At 45.4% G+C, this 19,467-nt stretch overlaps 1 protein-coding gene and 1 pseudogene across 1 annotated transcript in view; both read left to right on the top strand.

Annotated features, from left to right (window-relative positions):
* Positions 1-9,122, top strand: part of LOC133109793 (extracellular sulfatase Sulf-2-like) — a 17,897-nt pseudogene extending 8,775 nt beyond the window's left edge.
* Positions 9,123-10,602: 1,480 nt separating this feature from the next.
* Positions 10,603-19,467, top strand: part of LOC133110641 (rho GTPase-activating protein 39-like) — a 39,106-nt gene continuing 30,241 nt past the window's right edge. The window contains exon 1 of the mRNA XM_061220881.1: positions 10,603-10,761. Coding sequence (XP_061076865.1) covers positions 10,748-10,761 — 14 coding nt within the window. The 5' untranslated portion in view covers positions 10,603-10,747. The remainder of the gene's footprint in view (positions 10,762-19,467) is intronic.

The following is a 19,467-nucleotide window of genomic DNA, read 5'->3' as shown; positions in this document are numbered from 1 at the left end:
GACATGGACGGAAAGTCGATCATGAAGCTGCTGGACACTGAGAGGCCGGTGAACAGGTACAGCACGACAGCACGCGCCCACACGCACGCACGGCTTCCATCGGCTCTCACTTACCGTCCGCCTGCACTTCTGCAGGAAGCCACCAGATGGCAGCAGACAACAAGCGTCATTTATTTCCATTTTGTTTTGGAGGTTATTCTGGTTTATAATCTGGAATATATATAATATAATCTTATAGGTTATATTCCTGGTGATGATGATGATGAGGATGCTGATTTTTAAATATATATATTTTCATTTCAGCATTTCATTGTCTTTTCTGTAGTAGTTGTATACTTTTTATGTCATATCAGATTCCAGGTTAACAAGAAGGGGAAAGTGTGGAGGCATTCTTTCTGGTGGAGAGGGGGTAAGTTATGAGTAATTATCCTATATTTATCAATCTAGCTGCTTTCATTTATTCCTGAGAATCTTATGAAACAATCATTATAACCGAAGTTATGCAGCAAGATACCCTTCTCACACAAAGGGACAACTTTACCAGTTACTGTATGAAATAATATGCTGCTGAAACTGGCACAACATTACAGCAATATTGATATGAAGCCACAACATTACAGCAATATTGATATGGAGCCAAACATTACAGCAATATTTAGGGTGTTATGGGTTAGAGGGGGAGGGGGGGAGATGGGATACATTGTCTCAGAGTGCCTTATTGTGGTACTCTTGGTGCTGAAGATGCTTTGTGGTAATTTTCCACACAGGAAGTTCCAGCACAGAAGGGATGATGGAAGGAAGAGGCACAGGAGAATTTCCTGCCCAAGTACCAGCGGGTGAAGGATCTGTGCCAACGGGCAGAGTACCAGTCTCCCTGTGAGCAGCATGGCCAGGTACACATAAACTCTCACACACACACATGCCCGCACACACAGACACACACACACACACACACACGCATACATGCACACACATGCCTGCATACACACAGACACACACACGTACGTGCACACACACAGACACACACGCATATACGCGCAGACACATGCCCACACACACACACAGACACACACACACACACATACGCGCACTCACATGCCACACACACACAATAAAAGGAACGGTCACACACATAAGAAATGTAAGAATGTATTTGTACATATTATCTGATGTATTTGTGCTAACTCTCTCTTTCCTCCCTCCCTCCCTCTCTGTCCCTCCCTCTCATTATCCCTACCTCTTTCTCTCTCCCTCCCTCTTGCTCCATCCGTTCCCCTCTCCCTCCCTCTCTCCTCTGTAGAAGTGGCAGTGTGTGGAGGAAGCCTCAGGGGAAACTCAGGCTGTATAAGTGTAAGAATATGGCCAGCCTGACTGCCCCACTCAAGCAGGGCCTGTCCTTCAGCCAATCACAGCAGTATGGGCGTGGCTCCAACTGGGGGGACTGTCAATGCAACCCCCCGAGAATGAACCCCTTCAGGCCCAAAAGACTGCTGGCCAAGAGGAGTGAGTTCTGTAACAACACTAATCACGTGACTCTACTTCTCTGCTTTACTGAATGTATCACTTTGTCTGTGCCTTTCCCTCCGGGTGTTAAAATAGCATGTGGTAAGTTGTTATTCAAACGCTCACGCCCGTGTCTCCCGCCCCTGTCTCACGCCCCTGTCTCCCGCCCGTGTCTCCCGCTTGTGTGTCCCGCCCGTGTCTCCCGCCCGTGTCTCACGCTCGTGTCTCCCACCCGCTGGCAGAGCTGAAGGCTGGAAGGTTCTGTCCCGCAGCCGCTGGGCGCGCGCTGCACCCCTGGGATTGGACGGGGGTTTGTACACGGGCATGCTGGGAGCCGTGCCCCGCCCCGCAGGGCTCAGGAACCTCAGCCAAGCCGAGAGGAGGAGGAGGAGGAGGAAGGGTACAGTGGCATGGGTATCCCCACCGTGCCAAAATCCAACAGCAGCACAGCACCGTCCTTTCACAAAGTCACCTACAGGTTAGAGTGAGTGTGTGTGTGTGTGTGTGTGTGAATGTGTGTGTGTGTGTGTGTGTGTGTGTGGTGAGTGTGTGTGTAAGAGAGTGTACATGTATTGGTTGTGTGCTGTGTTTAATGCTGACATTAGTTGTGTGGAGTGTATGTAAAGCATGTGTGGAGTGTGTGTTGGTTGTGTAGTGTGTGGCGTGTATATACAACATGTGTGGAGTGTGTGTTGGTTGTGTAATGTGTGGACTGTATGTGTAGCATGTGTAAACGTGGATTGGTTGTGTAGACTTGGACAACATGGCTGAGGCAGTCTGTTTCCCACAGGTGCTCTATACTGATGAATGACACGGTCAGCTGTGATGGAGGGCTGTATAGGTCTCTGCAGGCATGGAAGGACCACAAGCTTCACATCGACCACGAGGTGGGTCCTCACACCATGGTCTTCCAAGGGCAAACTAACAGCTCTCATGCTATAATTCATCTTCTTTCTTCATGTCATTTGAATGGAGTGTCATCAAGATAAATGATTGATGTGACTCTTGTTGGTGTAAGCAAACGCCTGTCATTTGTAGGATAAAATACTTCAGAGAAATCCTCAACTGTTACAGTCAGAGTAGGAGTTGAACATGTTGCCCAGGTGTATATTTAATCCATAATGGTGTTATTATTGATCATACTGTATTGGGTTTACATGTGTGTTTACACACTAAAAGTTTGTTTGTGTGTGATGCAGATTGAAACCCTGCAGACTAAGATTAAGAACCTTCGTGAGGTGAAAGGTCACCTGAAGAGGTCTCGTCCAGAGGAGTGTCAGTGTGACAGATACCCGTGAGTGTTAAAAGAACACGTCTCACTTCAGCCTTATCCAGACTAACCTGCAATTCACAGTTTTATATTTCATATTTCATAGTGGAATGAAACCCATAGTCCTGGTGTGGTTATGTTGAAATATGGCAGTTTATCTCACCATCGATGCGCCTGTTCTTATGTTTTAGTTTCCAGTCAAGATTCAAGGGGAAACTACAGTTCAAAGCAAGTCGTGTTCACACATCCAGGTAATGAGTGCATCTTTATATTTATCCAGGACATGTGTCTGTGTGTGTGTGTGTGTGTGTGTGTACATATGTGCTTGTTTTCGCATGTGAAGACATATGAATGTGGATTCTATGTTTGTCTGCCCCTGTAATGTTGAGCTGAGTGTGTGTGTCTGTACTGTAATGTTGCGCTGTGTGTGCGTGTGTGCGTGTGTGTGTGTCTGTTCTGTAATGTTCAGCTGTGTGTGTGTCTGTACTGTAATGTAGAGCTGTGTGTGTGTGTGTCTGTTCTGTAATGTTGAGCTGTGTGTGTGTCGGTACTGTAATGTTGAGCTGTGTGTGTGTCTGTACTGTACTGTAGGTGGTGTGTGTGTGTGTGTGTGTGTCTGTACTGTAATTTTGCGCTGTGTGTGTGTCTGTACTGTACTGTAGGTGGTGTGTGTGTGTGTGTGTGTGTGTGTCTGTACTGTAATGTTGCGCTGTGTGTGTGTGTCTGTACTGTAATGTTGCGCTGTGTGTGTGTCTGTACTGTACTGTAAGTGGTGTGTGTGTGTGTGTGTGTGTGTGTGTGTCTGTACTGTAATGTTGCGCTGTGTGTGTGTCTGTACTGTACTGTAATGCTGCACTGTGTGTGTGTGTCAGCAGCCGGAAGGTTCTGGTGAAGGATCAGAAGCAGTGGCTGATGAAGGAGCAGAAACGCAGGAAGAAACTGCGCAAGCTGCTGAAGAGACTGCGCAACAACGACACCTGCAGCATGCCCGGCCTCACCTGCTTCACCCACGACAACCAGCACTGGCACACCGCCCCCTACTGGACCCGTACGCCACTGCAATTCAGCAGCAACGCTCTCACACACCGCCTATCAACACTGACACGAGGGATGGGTGTATACAGGCCAGGGGTGCCCAATCCTGTGCCATGGAGGGCCAAGATTTCAACCTTTCAACCAGAAAGGAGGAATGAAAACCTGTATACTCTCGGCCCTCCATGGCACATGCCTGGGCACACTGATATAGACTCAGACCCTGGATGCTCTTGTGATTTTTCTCATGACAGGGCAGGACACAGGGTATGGCTCTCTCAGGAGATATGCCCAGGTAAAGTACTAGCAGAGTTGTATAGCCTAGCATCGCCCCAGGAGGCCAGGAGGTAATCCGCAGGGTATTTCCCATCTCAACACACATTAGCGCCCCCTCTGGTGAGGCGGGTGCCTGCGGTCGGCCTGCACCAGCTGAATACCCTGCTGCATCATTTGCACAGAGACTGTGCAGCTCAGCTGTGTAATGCTGCACAGACAGAGAACACACACAGCGGTGTGCCCCCTCCCCAACTGAAAGATGATGCTGCAATCAGCGATTAGACAGTCCAAACTGGGGAGAACACACTCATGGGTTTGATTAAAAACATGGGTGAGGTGAACTGATCCTAGATCAGCTGCTATGAATAACACTGGACACTAGCTGTGACACTCATTGGCAGTAGCATTGCATGCAGGAGGGTCAGACCCATATGGCTTGGACCCGGACAGCCAATCACCTGCTCTCTCCCTGCCCGTTGGCTCTTACAGAGGGGCCATTCTGTGCCTGCACCAGCGCCAATAACAACACCTACTGGTGCATGAGGACGCTCAACGAGACGCACAACTTCCTGTTCTGCGAGTTTGCCACGGGATTCCTGGAGTACTTCGACCTCAACACTGACCCCTACCAGGTACCCCCAGCCTATCCTCCTCATCTTCCTCTACAGATTCTCTGTTTTATCAGGTCTCCAGACCCTGCCTTTCACTGTGAATTACACAATATTTGTGAGAAATACATTTGTAAATACTGTATTTTTATTCTACTTTATTAGAGAATATCTATGAAAGATGTGATGCATCAGATGCCAAATTTTAACTTCCCAATCAGAGGATTCAAAGACTGGCTTACAGGAATGTGAAATATTAGAACTGTACTTCCCTGTTAATGTGTTAGGGCTGGGCCGAATGTATGCGCAGATGTATGCGCAGTGTGTAACTATGAAGTCCTTGTGTGCGCAGCTGATGAACGCAGTCAGCACACTGGAGAGACACGTCCTCAACCAGCTGCACATTCAGCTGATGGAGCTGCGCAGCTGTAAGGGGCAGAAACAGTGTAACCAGGAGACCGGTGAGTCTCACACACACTCACTCACACACACTCACTCACACAGAGACACACACACACGCACTCACACATACACACTCACACAGACACTCACTCACACAGAGACACACACACACACACACACACACTCACACAGAGACACACACACACTCACACACACTCACACAGAGACACACACACACACTCACACACACACACACACACACACAGACACTCACACTCACACACACACACACACACACACACACTCACACATACACACACACACATTCACACTCATACTCACACATTCACACTCACTCACACAGAGACACACACACACTCACACACACACACACACACACACACACTCACACTCACACACACACACACACACACACTCACACACACACACACACACACTCACACATTCACACACACTCACACACACACTCACACACACTCACAAAGAGACACACACACACTCACTCACACACACACTCACACAGAGACACACTCACACACACACTCACACACTCACACACACACTCATACACATACACACACACATGCACACACACACACACACATGCACACACACACACTCACACACATACACATACACATACACACACACTCACACTCACCCTCACACACACACATGCACACATACACACACATACTCACACACACACATGCACACACATACATGCACATATACACACACATACACACACATACACACACATGCACACATATACACACACATACATGCACACACACACATGCACATGCACAAACGCACAGGCACGCACACCTTAACAGCAAGGCTGGATGTACCTAATGTAATACAGTATTTTGTTTCTTATTATTATTACTATTCATGTAAATTTAATTGTTTCCTCTTCAAGGGGAAAGTGATAGAAGCAGGACTGAAGAATACAGGTAATTATTGTTGATTTCATAGCTGCTATTCACTGAACCACGGGGACCTTGGGAAGAATACCATCATACAAAGAAGGCTATTTTTGGAAATCAAATAATTTTGGAGACTTAAATTCATAGTAATTACAATTCAGGCTCTGTTTATTCCATATGTTTTTTATGAGACACCCCACAAATGTAAAGGTTGCCACAAATTGGCATTTTAAATACCTTCAACATAATTATGGTTATAGATGTGGTGCACCGCACACCACCTCTTTCTTAAGATAATAATACTGATGTGAATCTAGAATAATTTGCTGCTATCTTTTGCCTACTTTCTTTTACCTACTTTATATACTTTATATAATTTGCAGTGTCTGTGGGGTCAGTGTGTGGTTTTGTCTGTCTGTGGGGTCAGTGTGTGGTTTTGTCTGTGTGTCTGTGGGGTCAGTGTGTGGTTTTGTCTGTGTCTGTGGGGTCAGTGTGTGGTTTTGTCTCTGTATCTGTGGGGTCAGTGTGTGATTTTGTCTGTGTGTGGGGTCAGTGTGTGGTTTTGTCTGTGTCTGTGGGGTCAGTGTGTGGTTTTGTCTGTGTCTGTGGGGTCAGTGTGTGGTTTTGTCTGTGTCTGTGGGGTCAGTGTGTGGTTTTGTCTCTGTATCTGTGGGGTCAGTGTGTGGTTTTGTCTGTGTGTCTGTGGGGTCAGTGTGTGGTTTTGTCTGTGTGTCTGTGGGGTCAGTGTGTGGTTTTGTCTGTGTCTGTGGGGTCAGTGTGTGGTTTTGTCTCTGTATCTGTGGGGTCAGTGTGTGGTTTTGTCTGTGTCTGGGGGTCAGTGTGTGGTTTTGTCTATGTCTGTGGGGTCAGTGTGTGGTTTTGTCTCTGTGTCTGTGGGGTCAGTGTGTGATTTTGTCTGTGTCTGTGGGGTCACTGTACTGTAACTCTGTCTTTCTGTTGCTTGCATGCTTGGCAGGATGCTCCCTCGTCGAAAAAGGCCTAAAGTGAAAAGGCCAGCCTCCAAATCACCGTGAGTTTGGCCTTCTTATGTCCCACACCGTTCCACCAATCCTTCTGGGATTGGGGTCACTTCCATTCGGAAATTAACTGAAATTCACTTTGAGAACTAATAAAAATGCCCATAATGTTCTATGGGAATCTTTCCATTAATTTCCTAAACTGGCTGAATTGGAATTGACTTGACGTTGGACCTGTGGCCTTTGCTGGTAGTCTCCATTTTGAAATGGCCAGGCAGTGTAATTAAACCACAAGCTGAATTCAGATTAATCCTCTCTGCTCACTGTTTTGCATTCTCTGTGTGCTTCTGTCATTCCCTGTCAGACTCCAAATGTCTGACACCTCTTTTAATTAAAGTTAACAACAGAAGACAATAGGACCATGTTTCCCTTGAATTCAATAACCTTTACCAACCCAAAAAATGCTGTCACATTTTGTATACCAAGCCTTTTTTTACAACCAGTGATTTTTCAATGCTCAAATCTCAGTTACAACAAAGTTAATGCAAAGTCAAATCATTGCCTTCTTTAAATCATAAATAAAACAATTAAAAACATTTTCAGTTCAATTTTCCATTTAAAGGGGAATCCTCACTCTCCCTTGTGTCTTGGTCACTGTATTCCTGGTTTAGAAGCTATTTGAATTGTATGAATTGTGTACAGGAGTGTCCTTAAACCGTATGGGTAACACGCTTGTGTGCTTTGTGCTTTTTTGCCCTCTAGGGGGCAGATTTGGGATGGATGGGAGGGCTAGTGTCCCTGTGGCCATCTTTCCACACTTGCACAGACTGGACGGACATTCCCCTGATCTCAAGCACAAGTTAAACATGAGTCTCGACCAGCAGCTTCTGTGGGACAGCAGACAAGGACTGCTGGGATTTTCGCTCTTCACCTGCCACCCTCTGACTGTTGAAGGGATTGTCTACCACACTCTCTCACCAAAACCTGCAGCACTGTAAACAGAGGAGTTTTCTGGGAGGGTTTTTTTGTATTGTAATGACAAGGGTGGACATTAACTTCCAAGGACTGCAATGACTCTGGTGAATCCACCGTTTTCATTACTTTCAATTGCAATTTAGCACCCAGGACAATTTGAAACCTAGGACAATGTATTCCGTGGGGCGGTGGGGTGTGGGGTTATTTCATTACATTTGTCATGAAAGGGGAGTATTTAAAGTGAAAATTGTGCTCATCCTGTTTTCTCATTTCAGTTGATGAATTGTGTATCATTGCACACATGCCAGTGTCCAGAAGTTGAGAGAAAACTTCTGCAGTAGCACTGCTGGACACAATTCAGACACCTTTCCATCCAATTTAGGAGACAAATATTTGATATTTTTCATGACCTCATCACACAGTTTTTTTTGGCAAATTGCCTCATTGCCACAAGAAAATATTTTTAACAATATTTAACAGTGACAGTGCTGTATGGAATTGTAAAAACATAACACGCCATACATAAACTGCCTTGTTCAGTATTACATGCTTTATGCAAACAGTCAGTTTGCTCCTTCTCCATACATGGTGCTACTGTTTGAGTACACTGAATTGCTGTATGTATTTAAATGTGTTTTGCAATTCATGTAAATGTCAACATTAATGTTTTACACCACACATAAAAAAGGCCTTTCCAGCATTGTGTTCAGTGTAATTGATATAGAAACATACACAAAAAAATACATCATCATCTAATGATTTGTATAGGTTCACGATTGCTTATATAGTAGGGATCTTGGAAAAACAAGTTCTTTTGTTTCAAATGAGACAGAAGTTTATACAAAAATGTGACCGTTCTATATGCTTATTTTTCTTCAGTGGAAAACATAATTCAAAAACCTTTAAAGGTAGTACTGAACATTCTCTTTTAACTGAAAATAAATTGTTTTTTTAATAATTATTTAATTTATGCAGTGCTGCATGTGGGAATAACAGGCAGTGATTAACAGTGCCTGCTGCAGTCATTTAGATTACCATAAATATATTTTTTGCTTCTTGTGGTCTTCCAGTGAGGATTTGATAGTGGTCATTGCCAGCTGTTTGTGAATAAAATGTTGAATCCAAACCTGTCTCTTATAAACATGAGATTATTGTGCAGTTTTGTGGCCTGGTTCTCATACTATCCTCATTTTGCATGATGAGCCTAAAGAGATGGGAGTTAAGGACAAGAATATCCAACTTATCTTTCTTTCATCTTTCCTTCCTTCTGATTTGTAATCTCTTTTAATTTTTAGTGTCAACATGTAATCCCAAAAACACAGTTTTCTTGCTAAATTAATGTGATACATCAATGAATAATTATAGAACTAAATTTTGGGTCTCAATCTGATTTATCTGATCTTATCTGGTTTGCTAAAACTGATTTACTCTGCCTGTCAGCTACATCCTCCCTCATCATCGATCTCTCCACTCTCCATCACCCTTGGAAATCCAATAGTATACCAGTCCCAGACTGCCACAAGTCTTGGTTTAGTCCGGGATAATAAGACGTATTTCCCTTCGAGCTTTAGAACAGTGTCCCAGAGCTGCCTGTTCTTTCTCTACATCTGCTTAATCTGTCCTTTCTACACTGCTACAGCTCATGGGCAGGCCCTTGTCCAGTCCTGACTGGCCTACTGTCTCCTCCCTGCTCTCCCATCAGCCCCATCTCTCATTAGGATGATTGGTTGTGGTGGGGCCGAACATGAGATCTTTTCACGGGGCGTAAAATCCCTGGTGGCACCCCTGCCCGCAACACGTATGCAGCCAACACGCACACATCTCTGCTCTCCTCTCCTCATCTCCCTGAACTGCATGCTGGGTACAGCCTGCATATGACACACATCCCTGCTCCTGCCCCATGGTGCCACAAGAGCATAGCATTAAAGTTAATACTCCTGTCAGAACACTCTTTTTCGCATCCCTTGATTGCTTTGGCATTCTTCCATAAAGGGGTTCTCGTCTCTGTCTGTACTCCTGCCCCCTAGTGGTGAAATGAGTTCCCCACTACAGTCAGGACAGCTGAGTCACTGTATAAAATATCTTCCAGCACACTGTAAACACACCTGCATACACTGCTTCAACTAATCATGAACTCTGAGTACTTACTATGAGTTTACTCAAACCAATTTGCCCTCAAACAATTTACTACTGAAAGCATTATGTGTTCTCCCTCTAGTATGAAGCCTACACTATGGTACCTAACATTACGCTGGAGCTATGTAGCCTACTGAAGTCGGCTAAATGTCTGAATTGGAATATAGACATAATATAAATAAGTCTCGTTTTACATATTCTGAAAAGCCGGTTGGTTTAATTAAAATATGTCAGGTGGATGAAAACTGTAAAATAAAGTGTTACCAGGGATTTTGCAACATTTCGTCTCAGTGGGGTTGTAAGCTCCTTCCCTAGTTCAGCACCAGATGGACCCACTGAGTCACTGGATAAATTATTGGCTCGTTGGCGATAGACCGAGAGACCTGCTGCTAGATTGCCTGTCTTCAAAACCGCGCTAACGGATGGAGGAGGGCGGAGGGATGCCGCTGGGAGACACCGGCAGGGGCGGAGACTCGGCTTCTGGGCGGAGATTCACCAGAGTCGAATGTATCTGTCGGGTTTGGATGTTCAACAAGCGAGATACCCAGCAAAGCTAGCCAGCAATCAAACAAAAAAAGTTTATATTCAAGGTATTATTCCAACAATGTGAGGGAAATGTCGGAGACAAGGTAAGATATAAAAAATATTAACAAAAGTAGTATGAAATAATTGCCATAGTTAGAAAAAGGGAAATAGCCTAAATGTTTTCTAACCCTTGTTAAACATTGGGCTCCGTTTGCCCATTGCGTGTTCTAAGAAAGAAGTATTGTAGTCACGTGGTTCTCATCGTGTTAAGCAGGTAGATAATTTCCTTTTGCAATACCGGCAAATGTTGGTCAGATGTTTATTGCACAGGAGTTTGCTGTGTTCTTTTTGAAGTAAGTGCAGTTATCTTGAGCCCAACCCTTTCAATAATCTTTTTTTTTTTAGACGTAGTCAGTGTGGCTTTCGGTGTGATATTTTCCCCAAAAAAGTACATCTATACGAAATCTGATTAACTCAGAGGCAGCTTGGACTAAAAGCAATGTTCAATGTTCAACCATGTACAACGCAAATGCTTTGCATTGCATCCGGCTCTTATGTCACACCATGAACAGCAATTAATGAACTCTGGGTGATCTGCTGAACCGGACTGCAGTTTGAATTATATGGTCGAGATTACATATGAGTATAGGGAGTGAATTCATAAATTGCTTATGAGACTCGTAAGAAAGTTATGCGAGTAATATGCGTCAATAGAGTAATATGTTTGGAGAGGAGACGCATCACATTTGGATGGAAGCAAGCTGTTTTTGAACAGGTGTTTTGGGCGTTATAGAGTGATTTTAAGTTAGCTTGATCGTGTTCTAGCGTTATTGGCATTTATCACAGTTGTCGAATTTCCAGGTCAAGAGCGTGATTCAGGTTAAGTAGAAAGTAGCATAAACATTCACCCACGACGGGAAGTTATTATTTTTCCTAAAATGAAAATGAATTAACTGACATGTTAGTTAAGATGGCAAAATAGGAACAACTTTATTCTCAAGACTTAACTAGTTTTCTAATAATATTTGTAAAACATATTAGATGGATCAACACAATTTACTTGGCTGTCGCTCAGAGTAGAAATTTAAACCGGTTTTGTAATGTCCCGCGTTATTAGTTGACCGTACCCTACCTCGGGCATTGTCTGTTTACTACGTTCATTTGATTTATTTGACTTCACTTATATTCTTCAGTGCGTCCTTTGTGCTGCGATACATGCGGGCCGTATATCATTATCAACTCTTTGATTTTTTTCCCCCCCTCCTGTTCACCGAGCGCAGATGGCTTATGTGAAAGGTATCAAAGAAGTCTGATTTCATAATGAACTGGCGATTCTTAGCATTTTTCTTTTTTAAATGTCAGTGTTTCATTGACAAATCTTTTAAAAAGGTATTATCAATTTCGTAAAACCACAGCCATACCATATTAAATATACCCCCGGCCAGTGAATGAAACCTGTTAAGGAGTACGAGCTGTCACAGAGAGGACTGCTATTCCAGTTTATACTTGGAGTAGCTACATTAAATATGAATGTCCCTGGCACCAAACAAATGGAGGGCTCCCTGCCCAAACCCCAGGGGTTGAACATAATCTTGAGCATAACAAGGTAGCACTTAACACCAACTTTCCATTGGGAACAGCTAAAAGTTTGGGGACATTTACTACCCCAAGGGTTAATTGAGCTATTTATATACGTAGTATTGCGCTTGGGGTTAATTTATTATATAGTAGTTTCTGCTGAAGGGTGTTAAGTGTGGTTATGGTGAAGTATTTGCCGCAATCTCTTTTGAGCAAGGTTTGTTTTGTTTTCGAAGGCCTCATCTGGTTCGTTTACAGCACTTAAAATCAACGCGACAGATTTGCCACGCCTTAGGAAATGGCTGTTTGTGGTTTTTAACAGTCATATACGATGGTCTTAGATCGTGGCTTTCAAACAGTCTATGAAAAGGCAGTTATGCGAAATGACCTAATATATGTGAGCCTAACTAACTTTATCTGGGCTTTTAGATGTGCTGCCCACATGGGTTGATGTTGTAACTTGCTTTAGTGAAGACTGCCATATCTTGGGTGTTGGGGGGCAATTGTGCCAAAATTTACAATAAATGTTTGATGGGATTTTAAAGAAATCTCATGGTCTGAAGACATATGCCTTTCTGTCATCAGTTCATTTTCAGAAGAGACTATTGGCTTCATGAGCTTGCTCAGGCCTAGTTCTGTTCAGCCGCACCAGCTTTCCCCACCACTGAAACCCTATTCAAATCCCATCCACAGGGCTTTCCAAAAAACAGGCCAGCTAATTTCATTGTAATTGTCCTAATTATGTATTGTTCCTTCATTTCTAAATTTACACCCCAAGGCACGAATGTCATCTTTTTCTGCCATAAATGGCTTAAACAGGCTACCTGTATGTCAGGGGTATTCAGGTTGACTGCTTTGAATCTGGTTCAGAATTTTTCATTTAGTGCTATTGCTTTGGAATTCATTAGCCAGTGTATTTGTTATGCAGTTGGGTTTCTTGTGGGGAAGAGAAAATGAATCATCTGTTTCAGTGATTTTTTTTCTTTCTTTTCTGAAAACAAAATTGTGTTGCTATAGATGAATGACTGTTACATTTCCTTGGTTCCTGTGCATTTATAGTTCTTGTGGGTGTGTGTGCATGCAAGCACACATTTGTGGGTGTGGGCATGTGAAAGTGTGTATGTGCGTGCTTGTGTGATCGTGTGTGTGAGTGTGGAGAACACAGTGAGGCAGTGTGTGAGTGTGTAGCACACAGTGAGGTGTTGTGTGAGTGTGTAGCACACAGTGAGGTGTTGTGTGAGTGTGTAACACACAGTGAGGTGTTGTGTGAGTGTGTAGCACACAGCGAGGTGTTGTGTGAGTGTGTAGCACACAGTGAGGTGTTGTGTGAGTGTGTAGCACACAGTGAGGTGTTGTGTGAGTGTGTAGCACACAGTGAGGCGGTGTGTGAGTGTGTAGCACACAGTGAGGCGGTGTGTGAGTGTGTAGCACACAGTGAGGCAGTGTGTGAGTGTGTAGCACACAGTGAGGCAGTGTGTGAGTGTGTAGCACACAGTGAGGTGTTGTGTGAGTGTGTAGCACACAGTGAGGTGTTGTGTGAGTGTGTAGCACACAGTGAGGTGTTGTGTGAGTGTGTAGCACACAGTGAGGTGTTGTGTGAGTGTGTAGCACACAGTGAGGTGTTGTGTGAGTGTGTAGCACACAGCGAGGTGTTGTGTGAGTGTGTAGCACACAGCGAGGTGTTGTGTGAGTGTGTAGCACACAGTGAGGTGTTGTGTGAGTGTGTAGCACACAGTGAGGCGGTGTGTGAGTGTGTAGCACACAGTGAGGCGGTGTGTGAGTGTGTAGCACACAGTGAGGCGGTGTGTGAGTGTGTAGCACACAGTGAGGCAGTGTGTGAGTGTGTAGCACACAGTGAGGCAGTGTGTGAGTGTGTAGCACACAGTGAGGCAGTGTGTGAGTGTGTAGCACACAGTGAGGTGTTGTGTGAGTGTGTAGCACACAGTGAGGTGTTGTGTGAGTGTGTAGCACACAGTGAGGTGTTGTGTGAGTGTGTAGCACACAGTGAGGTGTTGTGTGAGTGTGTAGCACACAGTGAGGTGTTGTGTGAGTGTGTAGCACACAGTGAGGCGTTGTGTGAGTGTGTAGCACACAGTGAGGCAGTGTGTGAGTGTGTAGCACACAGTGAGGCAGTGTGTGAGTGTGTAGCACACAGTGAGGCAGTGTGTGAGTGTGTAGCACACAGTGAGGCAGTGTGTGAGTGTGTAGCACACAGTGAGGCGGTGTGTGAGTGTGTAGCACAGTGAGGCGGTGTGTGAGTGTGTAGCACACAGTGAGGCAGTGTGTGAGTGTGTAGCACACAGTGAGGCAGTGTGTGAGTGTGTAGCACACAGTGAGGCAGTGTGTGAGTGTGTAGCACACAGTGAGGCAGTGTGTGAGTGTGTAGCACAGTGAGGCAGTGTGAGGCAGTGTGTGAGTGTGTAGCACACAGTGAGGCAGTGTGTGAGTGTGTAGCACAGAGTGAGGCAGTGTGAGTGTGTAGCACACAGTGAGGCAGTGTGTGAGTGTGTAGCACACAGTGTGGCAGTGTGCGAGTGTGTAGCACACAGTGAGGCAGTGTGCGAGTGTGTAGCACATAGTGAGGCAGTGTGTGAGTGTGTAGCACACAGTGAGGCAGTGTGTGAGTGTGTAGCACACAGTGAGGCAGTGTGTAGCACACAGTGAGGCAGTGTCTGAGGCAGTGTGTGAGTGTGTAGCACACAGTGAGGCAGTGTGTGAGTGTGAGTGTGTAGCACACAGTGAGGCAGTGTGTGAGTGTGTGTAGCACACAGTGAGGCAGTGTGTGAGGCAGTGTGTGAGTGTGTAGCACACAGTGAGGCAGTGTGTGAGTGTGTAGCACACAGTGAGGCAGTGTGTGAGTGTGTAGCACACAGTGAGGCAGTGTGTGAGGCAGTATGTGAGTGTTGTAGCACACAGTGAGGCAGTGTGTGAGTGTGTGTAGCACACAGTGAGGCAGTGTGTGAGTGTGTGTAGCACACAGTGAGGCAGTGTGTGAGTGTGTAGCACACAGTGAGGCAGTGTGTGAGTGTGTAGCACACAGTGAGGCAGTGTGTGAGGCAGTGTGAGTGTGTGTAGCACACAGTGAGGCAGTGTGTGAGTGTGTAGCACACAGGGAGGCAGTGTGTGAGGCAGTGTGTGAGTGTGTGTAGCACACAGTGAGGCAGTGTGTGAGTATGTGTGTAGCACACAGTGAGGCAGTGTGTGAGTGTGTGAGTGTGTAGCACACAGTGAGGCAGTGTGTGAGTGTGTAGCACACAGTGAGGCAGTGTGTGAGGCAGTGTGTGTTGGGTCAGACCTGGCTCTCACGGTGCAGCAGGTGCAGGGACAGCGAGGGGCCTGGGGCATGTCCGCACGCTGCACTCTAGCTCCTGACGGAGAGATCGAAGCCTCTGGCTCCACAGAGATTGACAGTGTGATCTCATTACCTGCAACACCCCTTTTCCACAGCTCAGCAGCTCCTGAAGCGGCCCCTGAGACACACATCTCAGGGACAGTGTGTGGCTGAACCTGCCCCCCCATACACAGTACGCTCTCAGCTCACTGTCAGGATAGCCACACACGCAATCTCAACTAGGCTCTTTTTCCCACTGCAGTGTTCAAATGATTTGAAGCTGTTGACATGTTCTGGTGAACCAAAATACATTTCATGTAATCCGTTTCTCATTGGCTTGTTTTACTGACATTTCTGTAAGTATGGCTGCTCTTTTATATTCTATCTTTAATATAAAGAGGAGACCCCAGTACTTTATCCTTTTGGAGTCTATTTTCTATGAGGCATCTACATTTTCAGTTTATTGCAGAAGAGGGATTTCATAAAATGTCACAGGAAACTGTATTAGGAGGAAAGTTAAATAAAGTGTTACTTGCCTCAGAATAAAGTGCAACTTGCCTTTTTTTGCAAATGAAAGTTATGCAGTTAACCACCACTTAACATTCACAACCTTTCTTGCTTAAATTTGGCCTAATTAGTGTATTGGCTCGAAAATGATAAATGTGAAGTATGGTGGTCTATACCTTTTCAAATTTTTCAGTTCTCTTCCAATAATGCCACACTCACTAAGGTATTTTCTATACTTGCATTAGATGACTGGTGTTGTAAAACTGTAAAGACATCTTTATAGTGCAGCAAGTAAATTGCACTTGGGTGCAATAAACTGTGTGTGGGACAGCCTCATTTTGAGTCTATCATTCTGCTTTAGCCCAGCTCCAGGACTCACGGATGTTGGGCTATAAATGTCCCTTTGGTTGAAAACCCTGCCTGAGCAGGTGTAACCTTATCTGACAGCCTCGCCCATCCTTCTGGCATGTTCTTCTCTGTGCATCCTGGCAGCGGCTGATCCGTTAATGGGAATGTCACACAATTCCTTCATGGCTTTTCCCATGTCAGAGTGGCTCCCCGTCCTCATCTGCACAGAGGGTAGATTCCTCAGTTTTATCTGCAGTACATGGGATAGCCCTGCTGGAGCTCCAGTAGCCACCTGTGTGAGCTGATAACCTGGCTAGCACAACCCCCACTGGGGCTCTGAGCATATAACCCAGCCAGTACGACCCCCACTGGGGCTCTCTGAGCAGATAACCTGGCTAGCACATCCCCCACTGGGGCTCTGAGCGTATAACCCAGCCAGTACGACCCCCACTGGGGCTCTCTGAGCAGATAACCTGGCTAGCACATCCCCCACTGGGGCTCTGAGCGTATAACCCAGCCAGTACGACCCCCACTGGGGCTCTCTGAGCAGATAACCTGGCTAGCACAGCCCCCACTGGGGCTCTTGAGCGTATAACCCAGCTAATGCAAACACAGGCAGGGCCGCGTACCAGGGCTGTCCCTGGTCCACCCTACCTCAGTGGATGGGAACATTCATCATCTTCTGTTTACTCAGTTGACGCCCTCATCCAACATGGCCAATGGAACAATAGAATAAAAACTCCACCACCACATCCCAGCTTCCCCAGGTGGGCAACGCCCAGCTCTGTAACCGGGCAACGAACAGGACTGCAGACCAAGCCAGCCACGTGTATCAGAAGTTTGACTGAATGCACTCGCGTCTTGTGTTCAGATCCAGATACAGTAGCTGATGGCTTTTCAAGCTTTCAAGCCTTGGGGTTACTGTAGTTACCGAGATGTATAAACAGACAAAAGAAGGTTGGTGGTATTTTTTCTCATAGATTGCACAGGACAGGCTGAGAACTTTTATATGACTTTTGTAGACGCAAGTTGCGGTTTTTACATTCCTCCCCAGATATAAGGAAAGTAACACACTGCTACTAATCACCGTAGCTGTGATTGATTTGATTAAGTCTCATACCCAAATCTTGTGTATAAAGTCTGATTGTTTGGTAGTTTACAGTTGCTGATGGCAGTTTGGACCCTAGGGTGTCTTTTTAATTGTACGCATTTATATTTCTGGGAAGTAATCTGAGTTCATGGAAGGAGTTTAAAAGTTTGACATGTAAATTGCAGAACAGGCGGGGGATGGATGGAGAGCGACTGCTTTCCTAGGTACTCTGTTGACCGAACCGATTATTTCAGTGGGCAGCTCTGTCTCTCATTTCCAGCCTTTGTCTGTGTGACTTAATTTGTTTTATTTTTAGTCGTCCTTGCATAACTGTGCATTGGAGCGGTAGTACTGATCTCCCTTTCTCTGTGAGGTCCACAGCATCAGTCCACTCCATGAGGCGGGAGGAGACTTCTCAAGTTCAGTGCAACAGCTTTCATATCAGTCTTGGTTCAGTCTAAATGCATATGGCATAAAACAGAAGCAAGCAAAAGGGAAAATTGTTCAAAGTGGCAGTTCTAGGAGGGAGAGAGGGAGAAAGAAAGGGAGGGAGGGAGAGGGATATAGGGAGGGAGGGAGGGAGGGAGAGGGATATAGGGAGGGAGAGGGAGAGGGATATAGGGAGAGGGATATGTTCTTCTGGCTGCTCTCCTGGTCCTGCAGGAGTTGGGTGTGAGCCCAGGACAACAAACGGGCCTGTGGGGCACGATCAGCTCTGCCTACTGTAGAGACACTCGGCGAGCAGGCAACCAGGGCAGGCCCTCACTCTCTCTGTCTCTCTCTGTCTCTCTCTGTCTCTCTCTGTCTCTCTCTGTCTCTCTCTGTCTCTATGTGTCTCTGTCACTCGCTCTCTCACTTGCTTTCTCTCTCTCACTCACACTCACTCTCTCACTCTCTCACTCTCTCACTCAATCGCTTTCACTATCTCACTCTAACTCACTCTCTCAGTCTGTGGTGGGTCCCCTGTGCACTGAGCACAGGTGAGTCAGCAGGTCATGCAGGTGTGGGGGTGTGTGTGTTTGGATTTTTTTTAGAGGTGTCAATTTGTGTGGATGGGTGCGTGTATCTATGTTTGCACTTTTTAAAATAGCCAAAGTTTGTCTGTCTCTTTGTCTGCTTGTCTGAGTCTTATTATTCTCTTTTCTCTTGCGGTGTGATGGGATCTCATTCTCCACCAGCACCACTCCAGCAGGGCTTGGATCCAGTGTGGGAGAGAGACTTACTTTACCCTGCAGAGTATGACATAACTGAACAAAAAGATACTGTACGCAATTCTCCAGGACTGTCACCTAATACATCTTTCTGAAGCAAAGAATGTCAGCTTCAGGCCCAGCTGTTATGACATAGTTAGTCTGTGTGTATGCAGTGCTTCTCATGTGTGCTTATAAATCTATCTGGAAATAAAATTACAGTCTGCTCTGCTGTAAGAGGAGCACTGTTTAGTGTTAGGAAGCGGGAGAGATGGTCATTAATGTGGGCATTGCTTGTTTTTGAAAAATCTGTTTGTTTTCAACCTTAGAGAACTCTGTCCAGGAGATTTTGTGTGTGTATGTGTATGTGTATGTGTATGTGTATGTGTATGTGTATGTGTATGTGTATGTGTATGTGTATGTGTATGTGTATGTGTATGTGTGAGATCTGTCTGTAAACATATAGTACGTGCGTGCCTGAGTCTATGCATGTTGGGGTGATATTTCTTGCTCTCTGGATTTGTAAATGTAAGCTTCAGTTGAACCTAAAGCCACATGTTTCTGAATCTGTGTAATCAATGTGATCTCAACTTCTGAGAACGGTGCCATTTAACAAGAAAGAAAGAATTTTAATCTGATTTGCTTATTCACTTCTATAACTGACATATTCTTCCATACGTTTTTCCTGTTGGCATGATCTTTGGACAAAATGAGAGGCCATGTCTTGCGAATAACCCCTGCCTCTTCATGAGAAGGCCAGTGTGTG

This window comes from Conger conger, chromosome 14 (assembly GCF_963514075.1).
Source record: "Conger conger chromosome 14, fConCon1.1, whole genome shotgun sequence".
Lineage (NCBI taxonomy): Eukaryota > Metazoa > Chordata > Actinopteri > Anguilliformes > Congridae > Conger > Conger conger.
The sequence above is the reverse complement of the archived record's forward strand: the minus strand, read 5'-3'. Positions and strand labels throughout refer to the sequence as shown.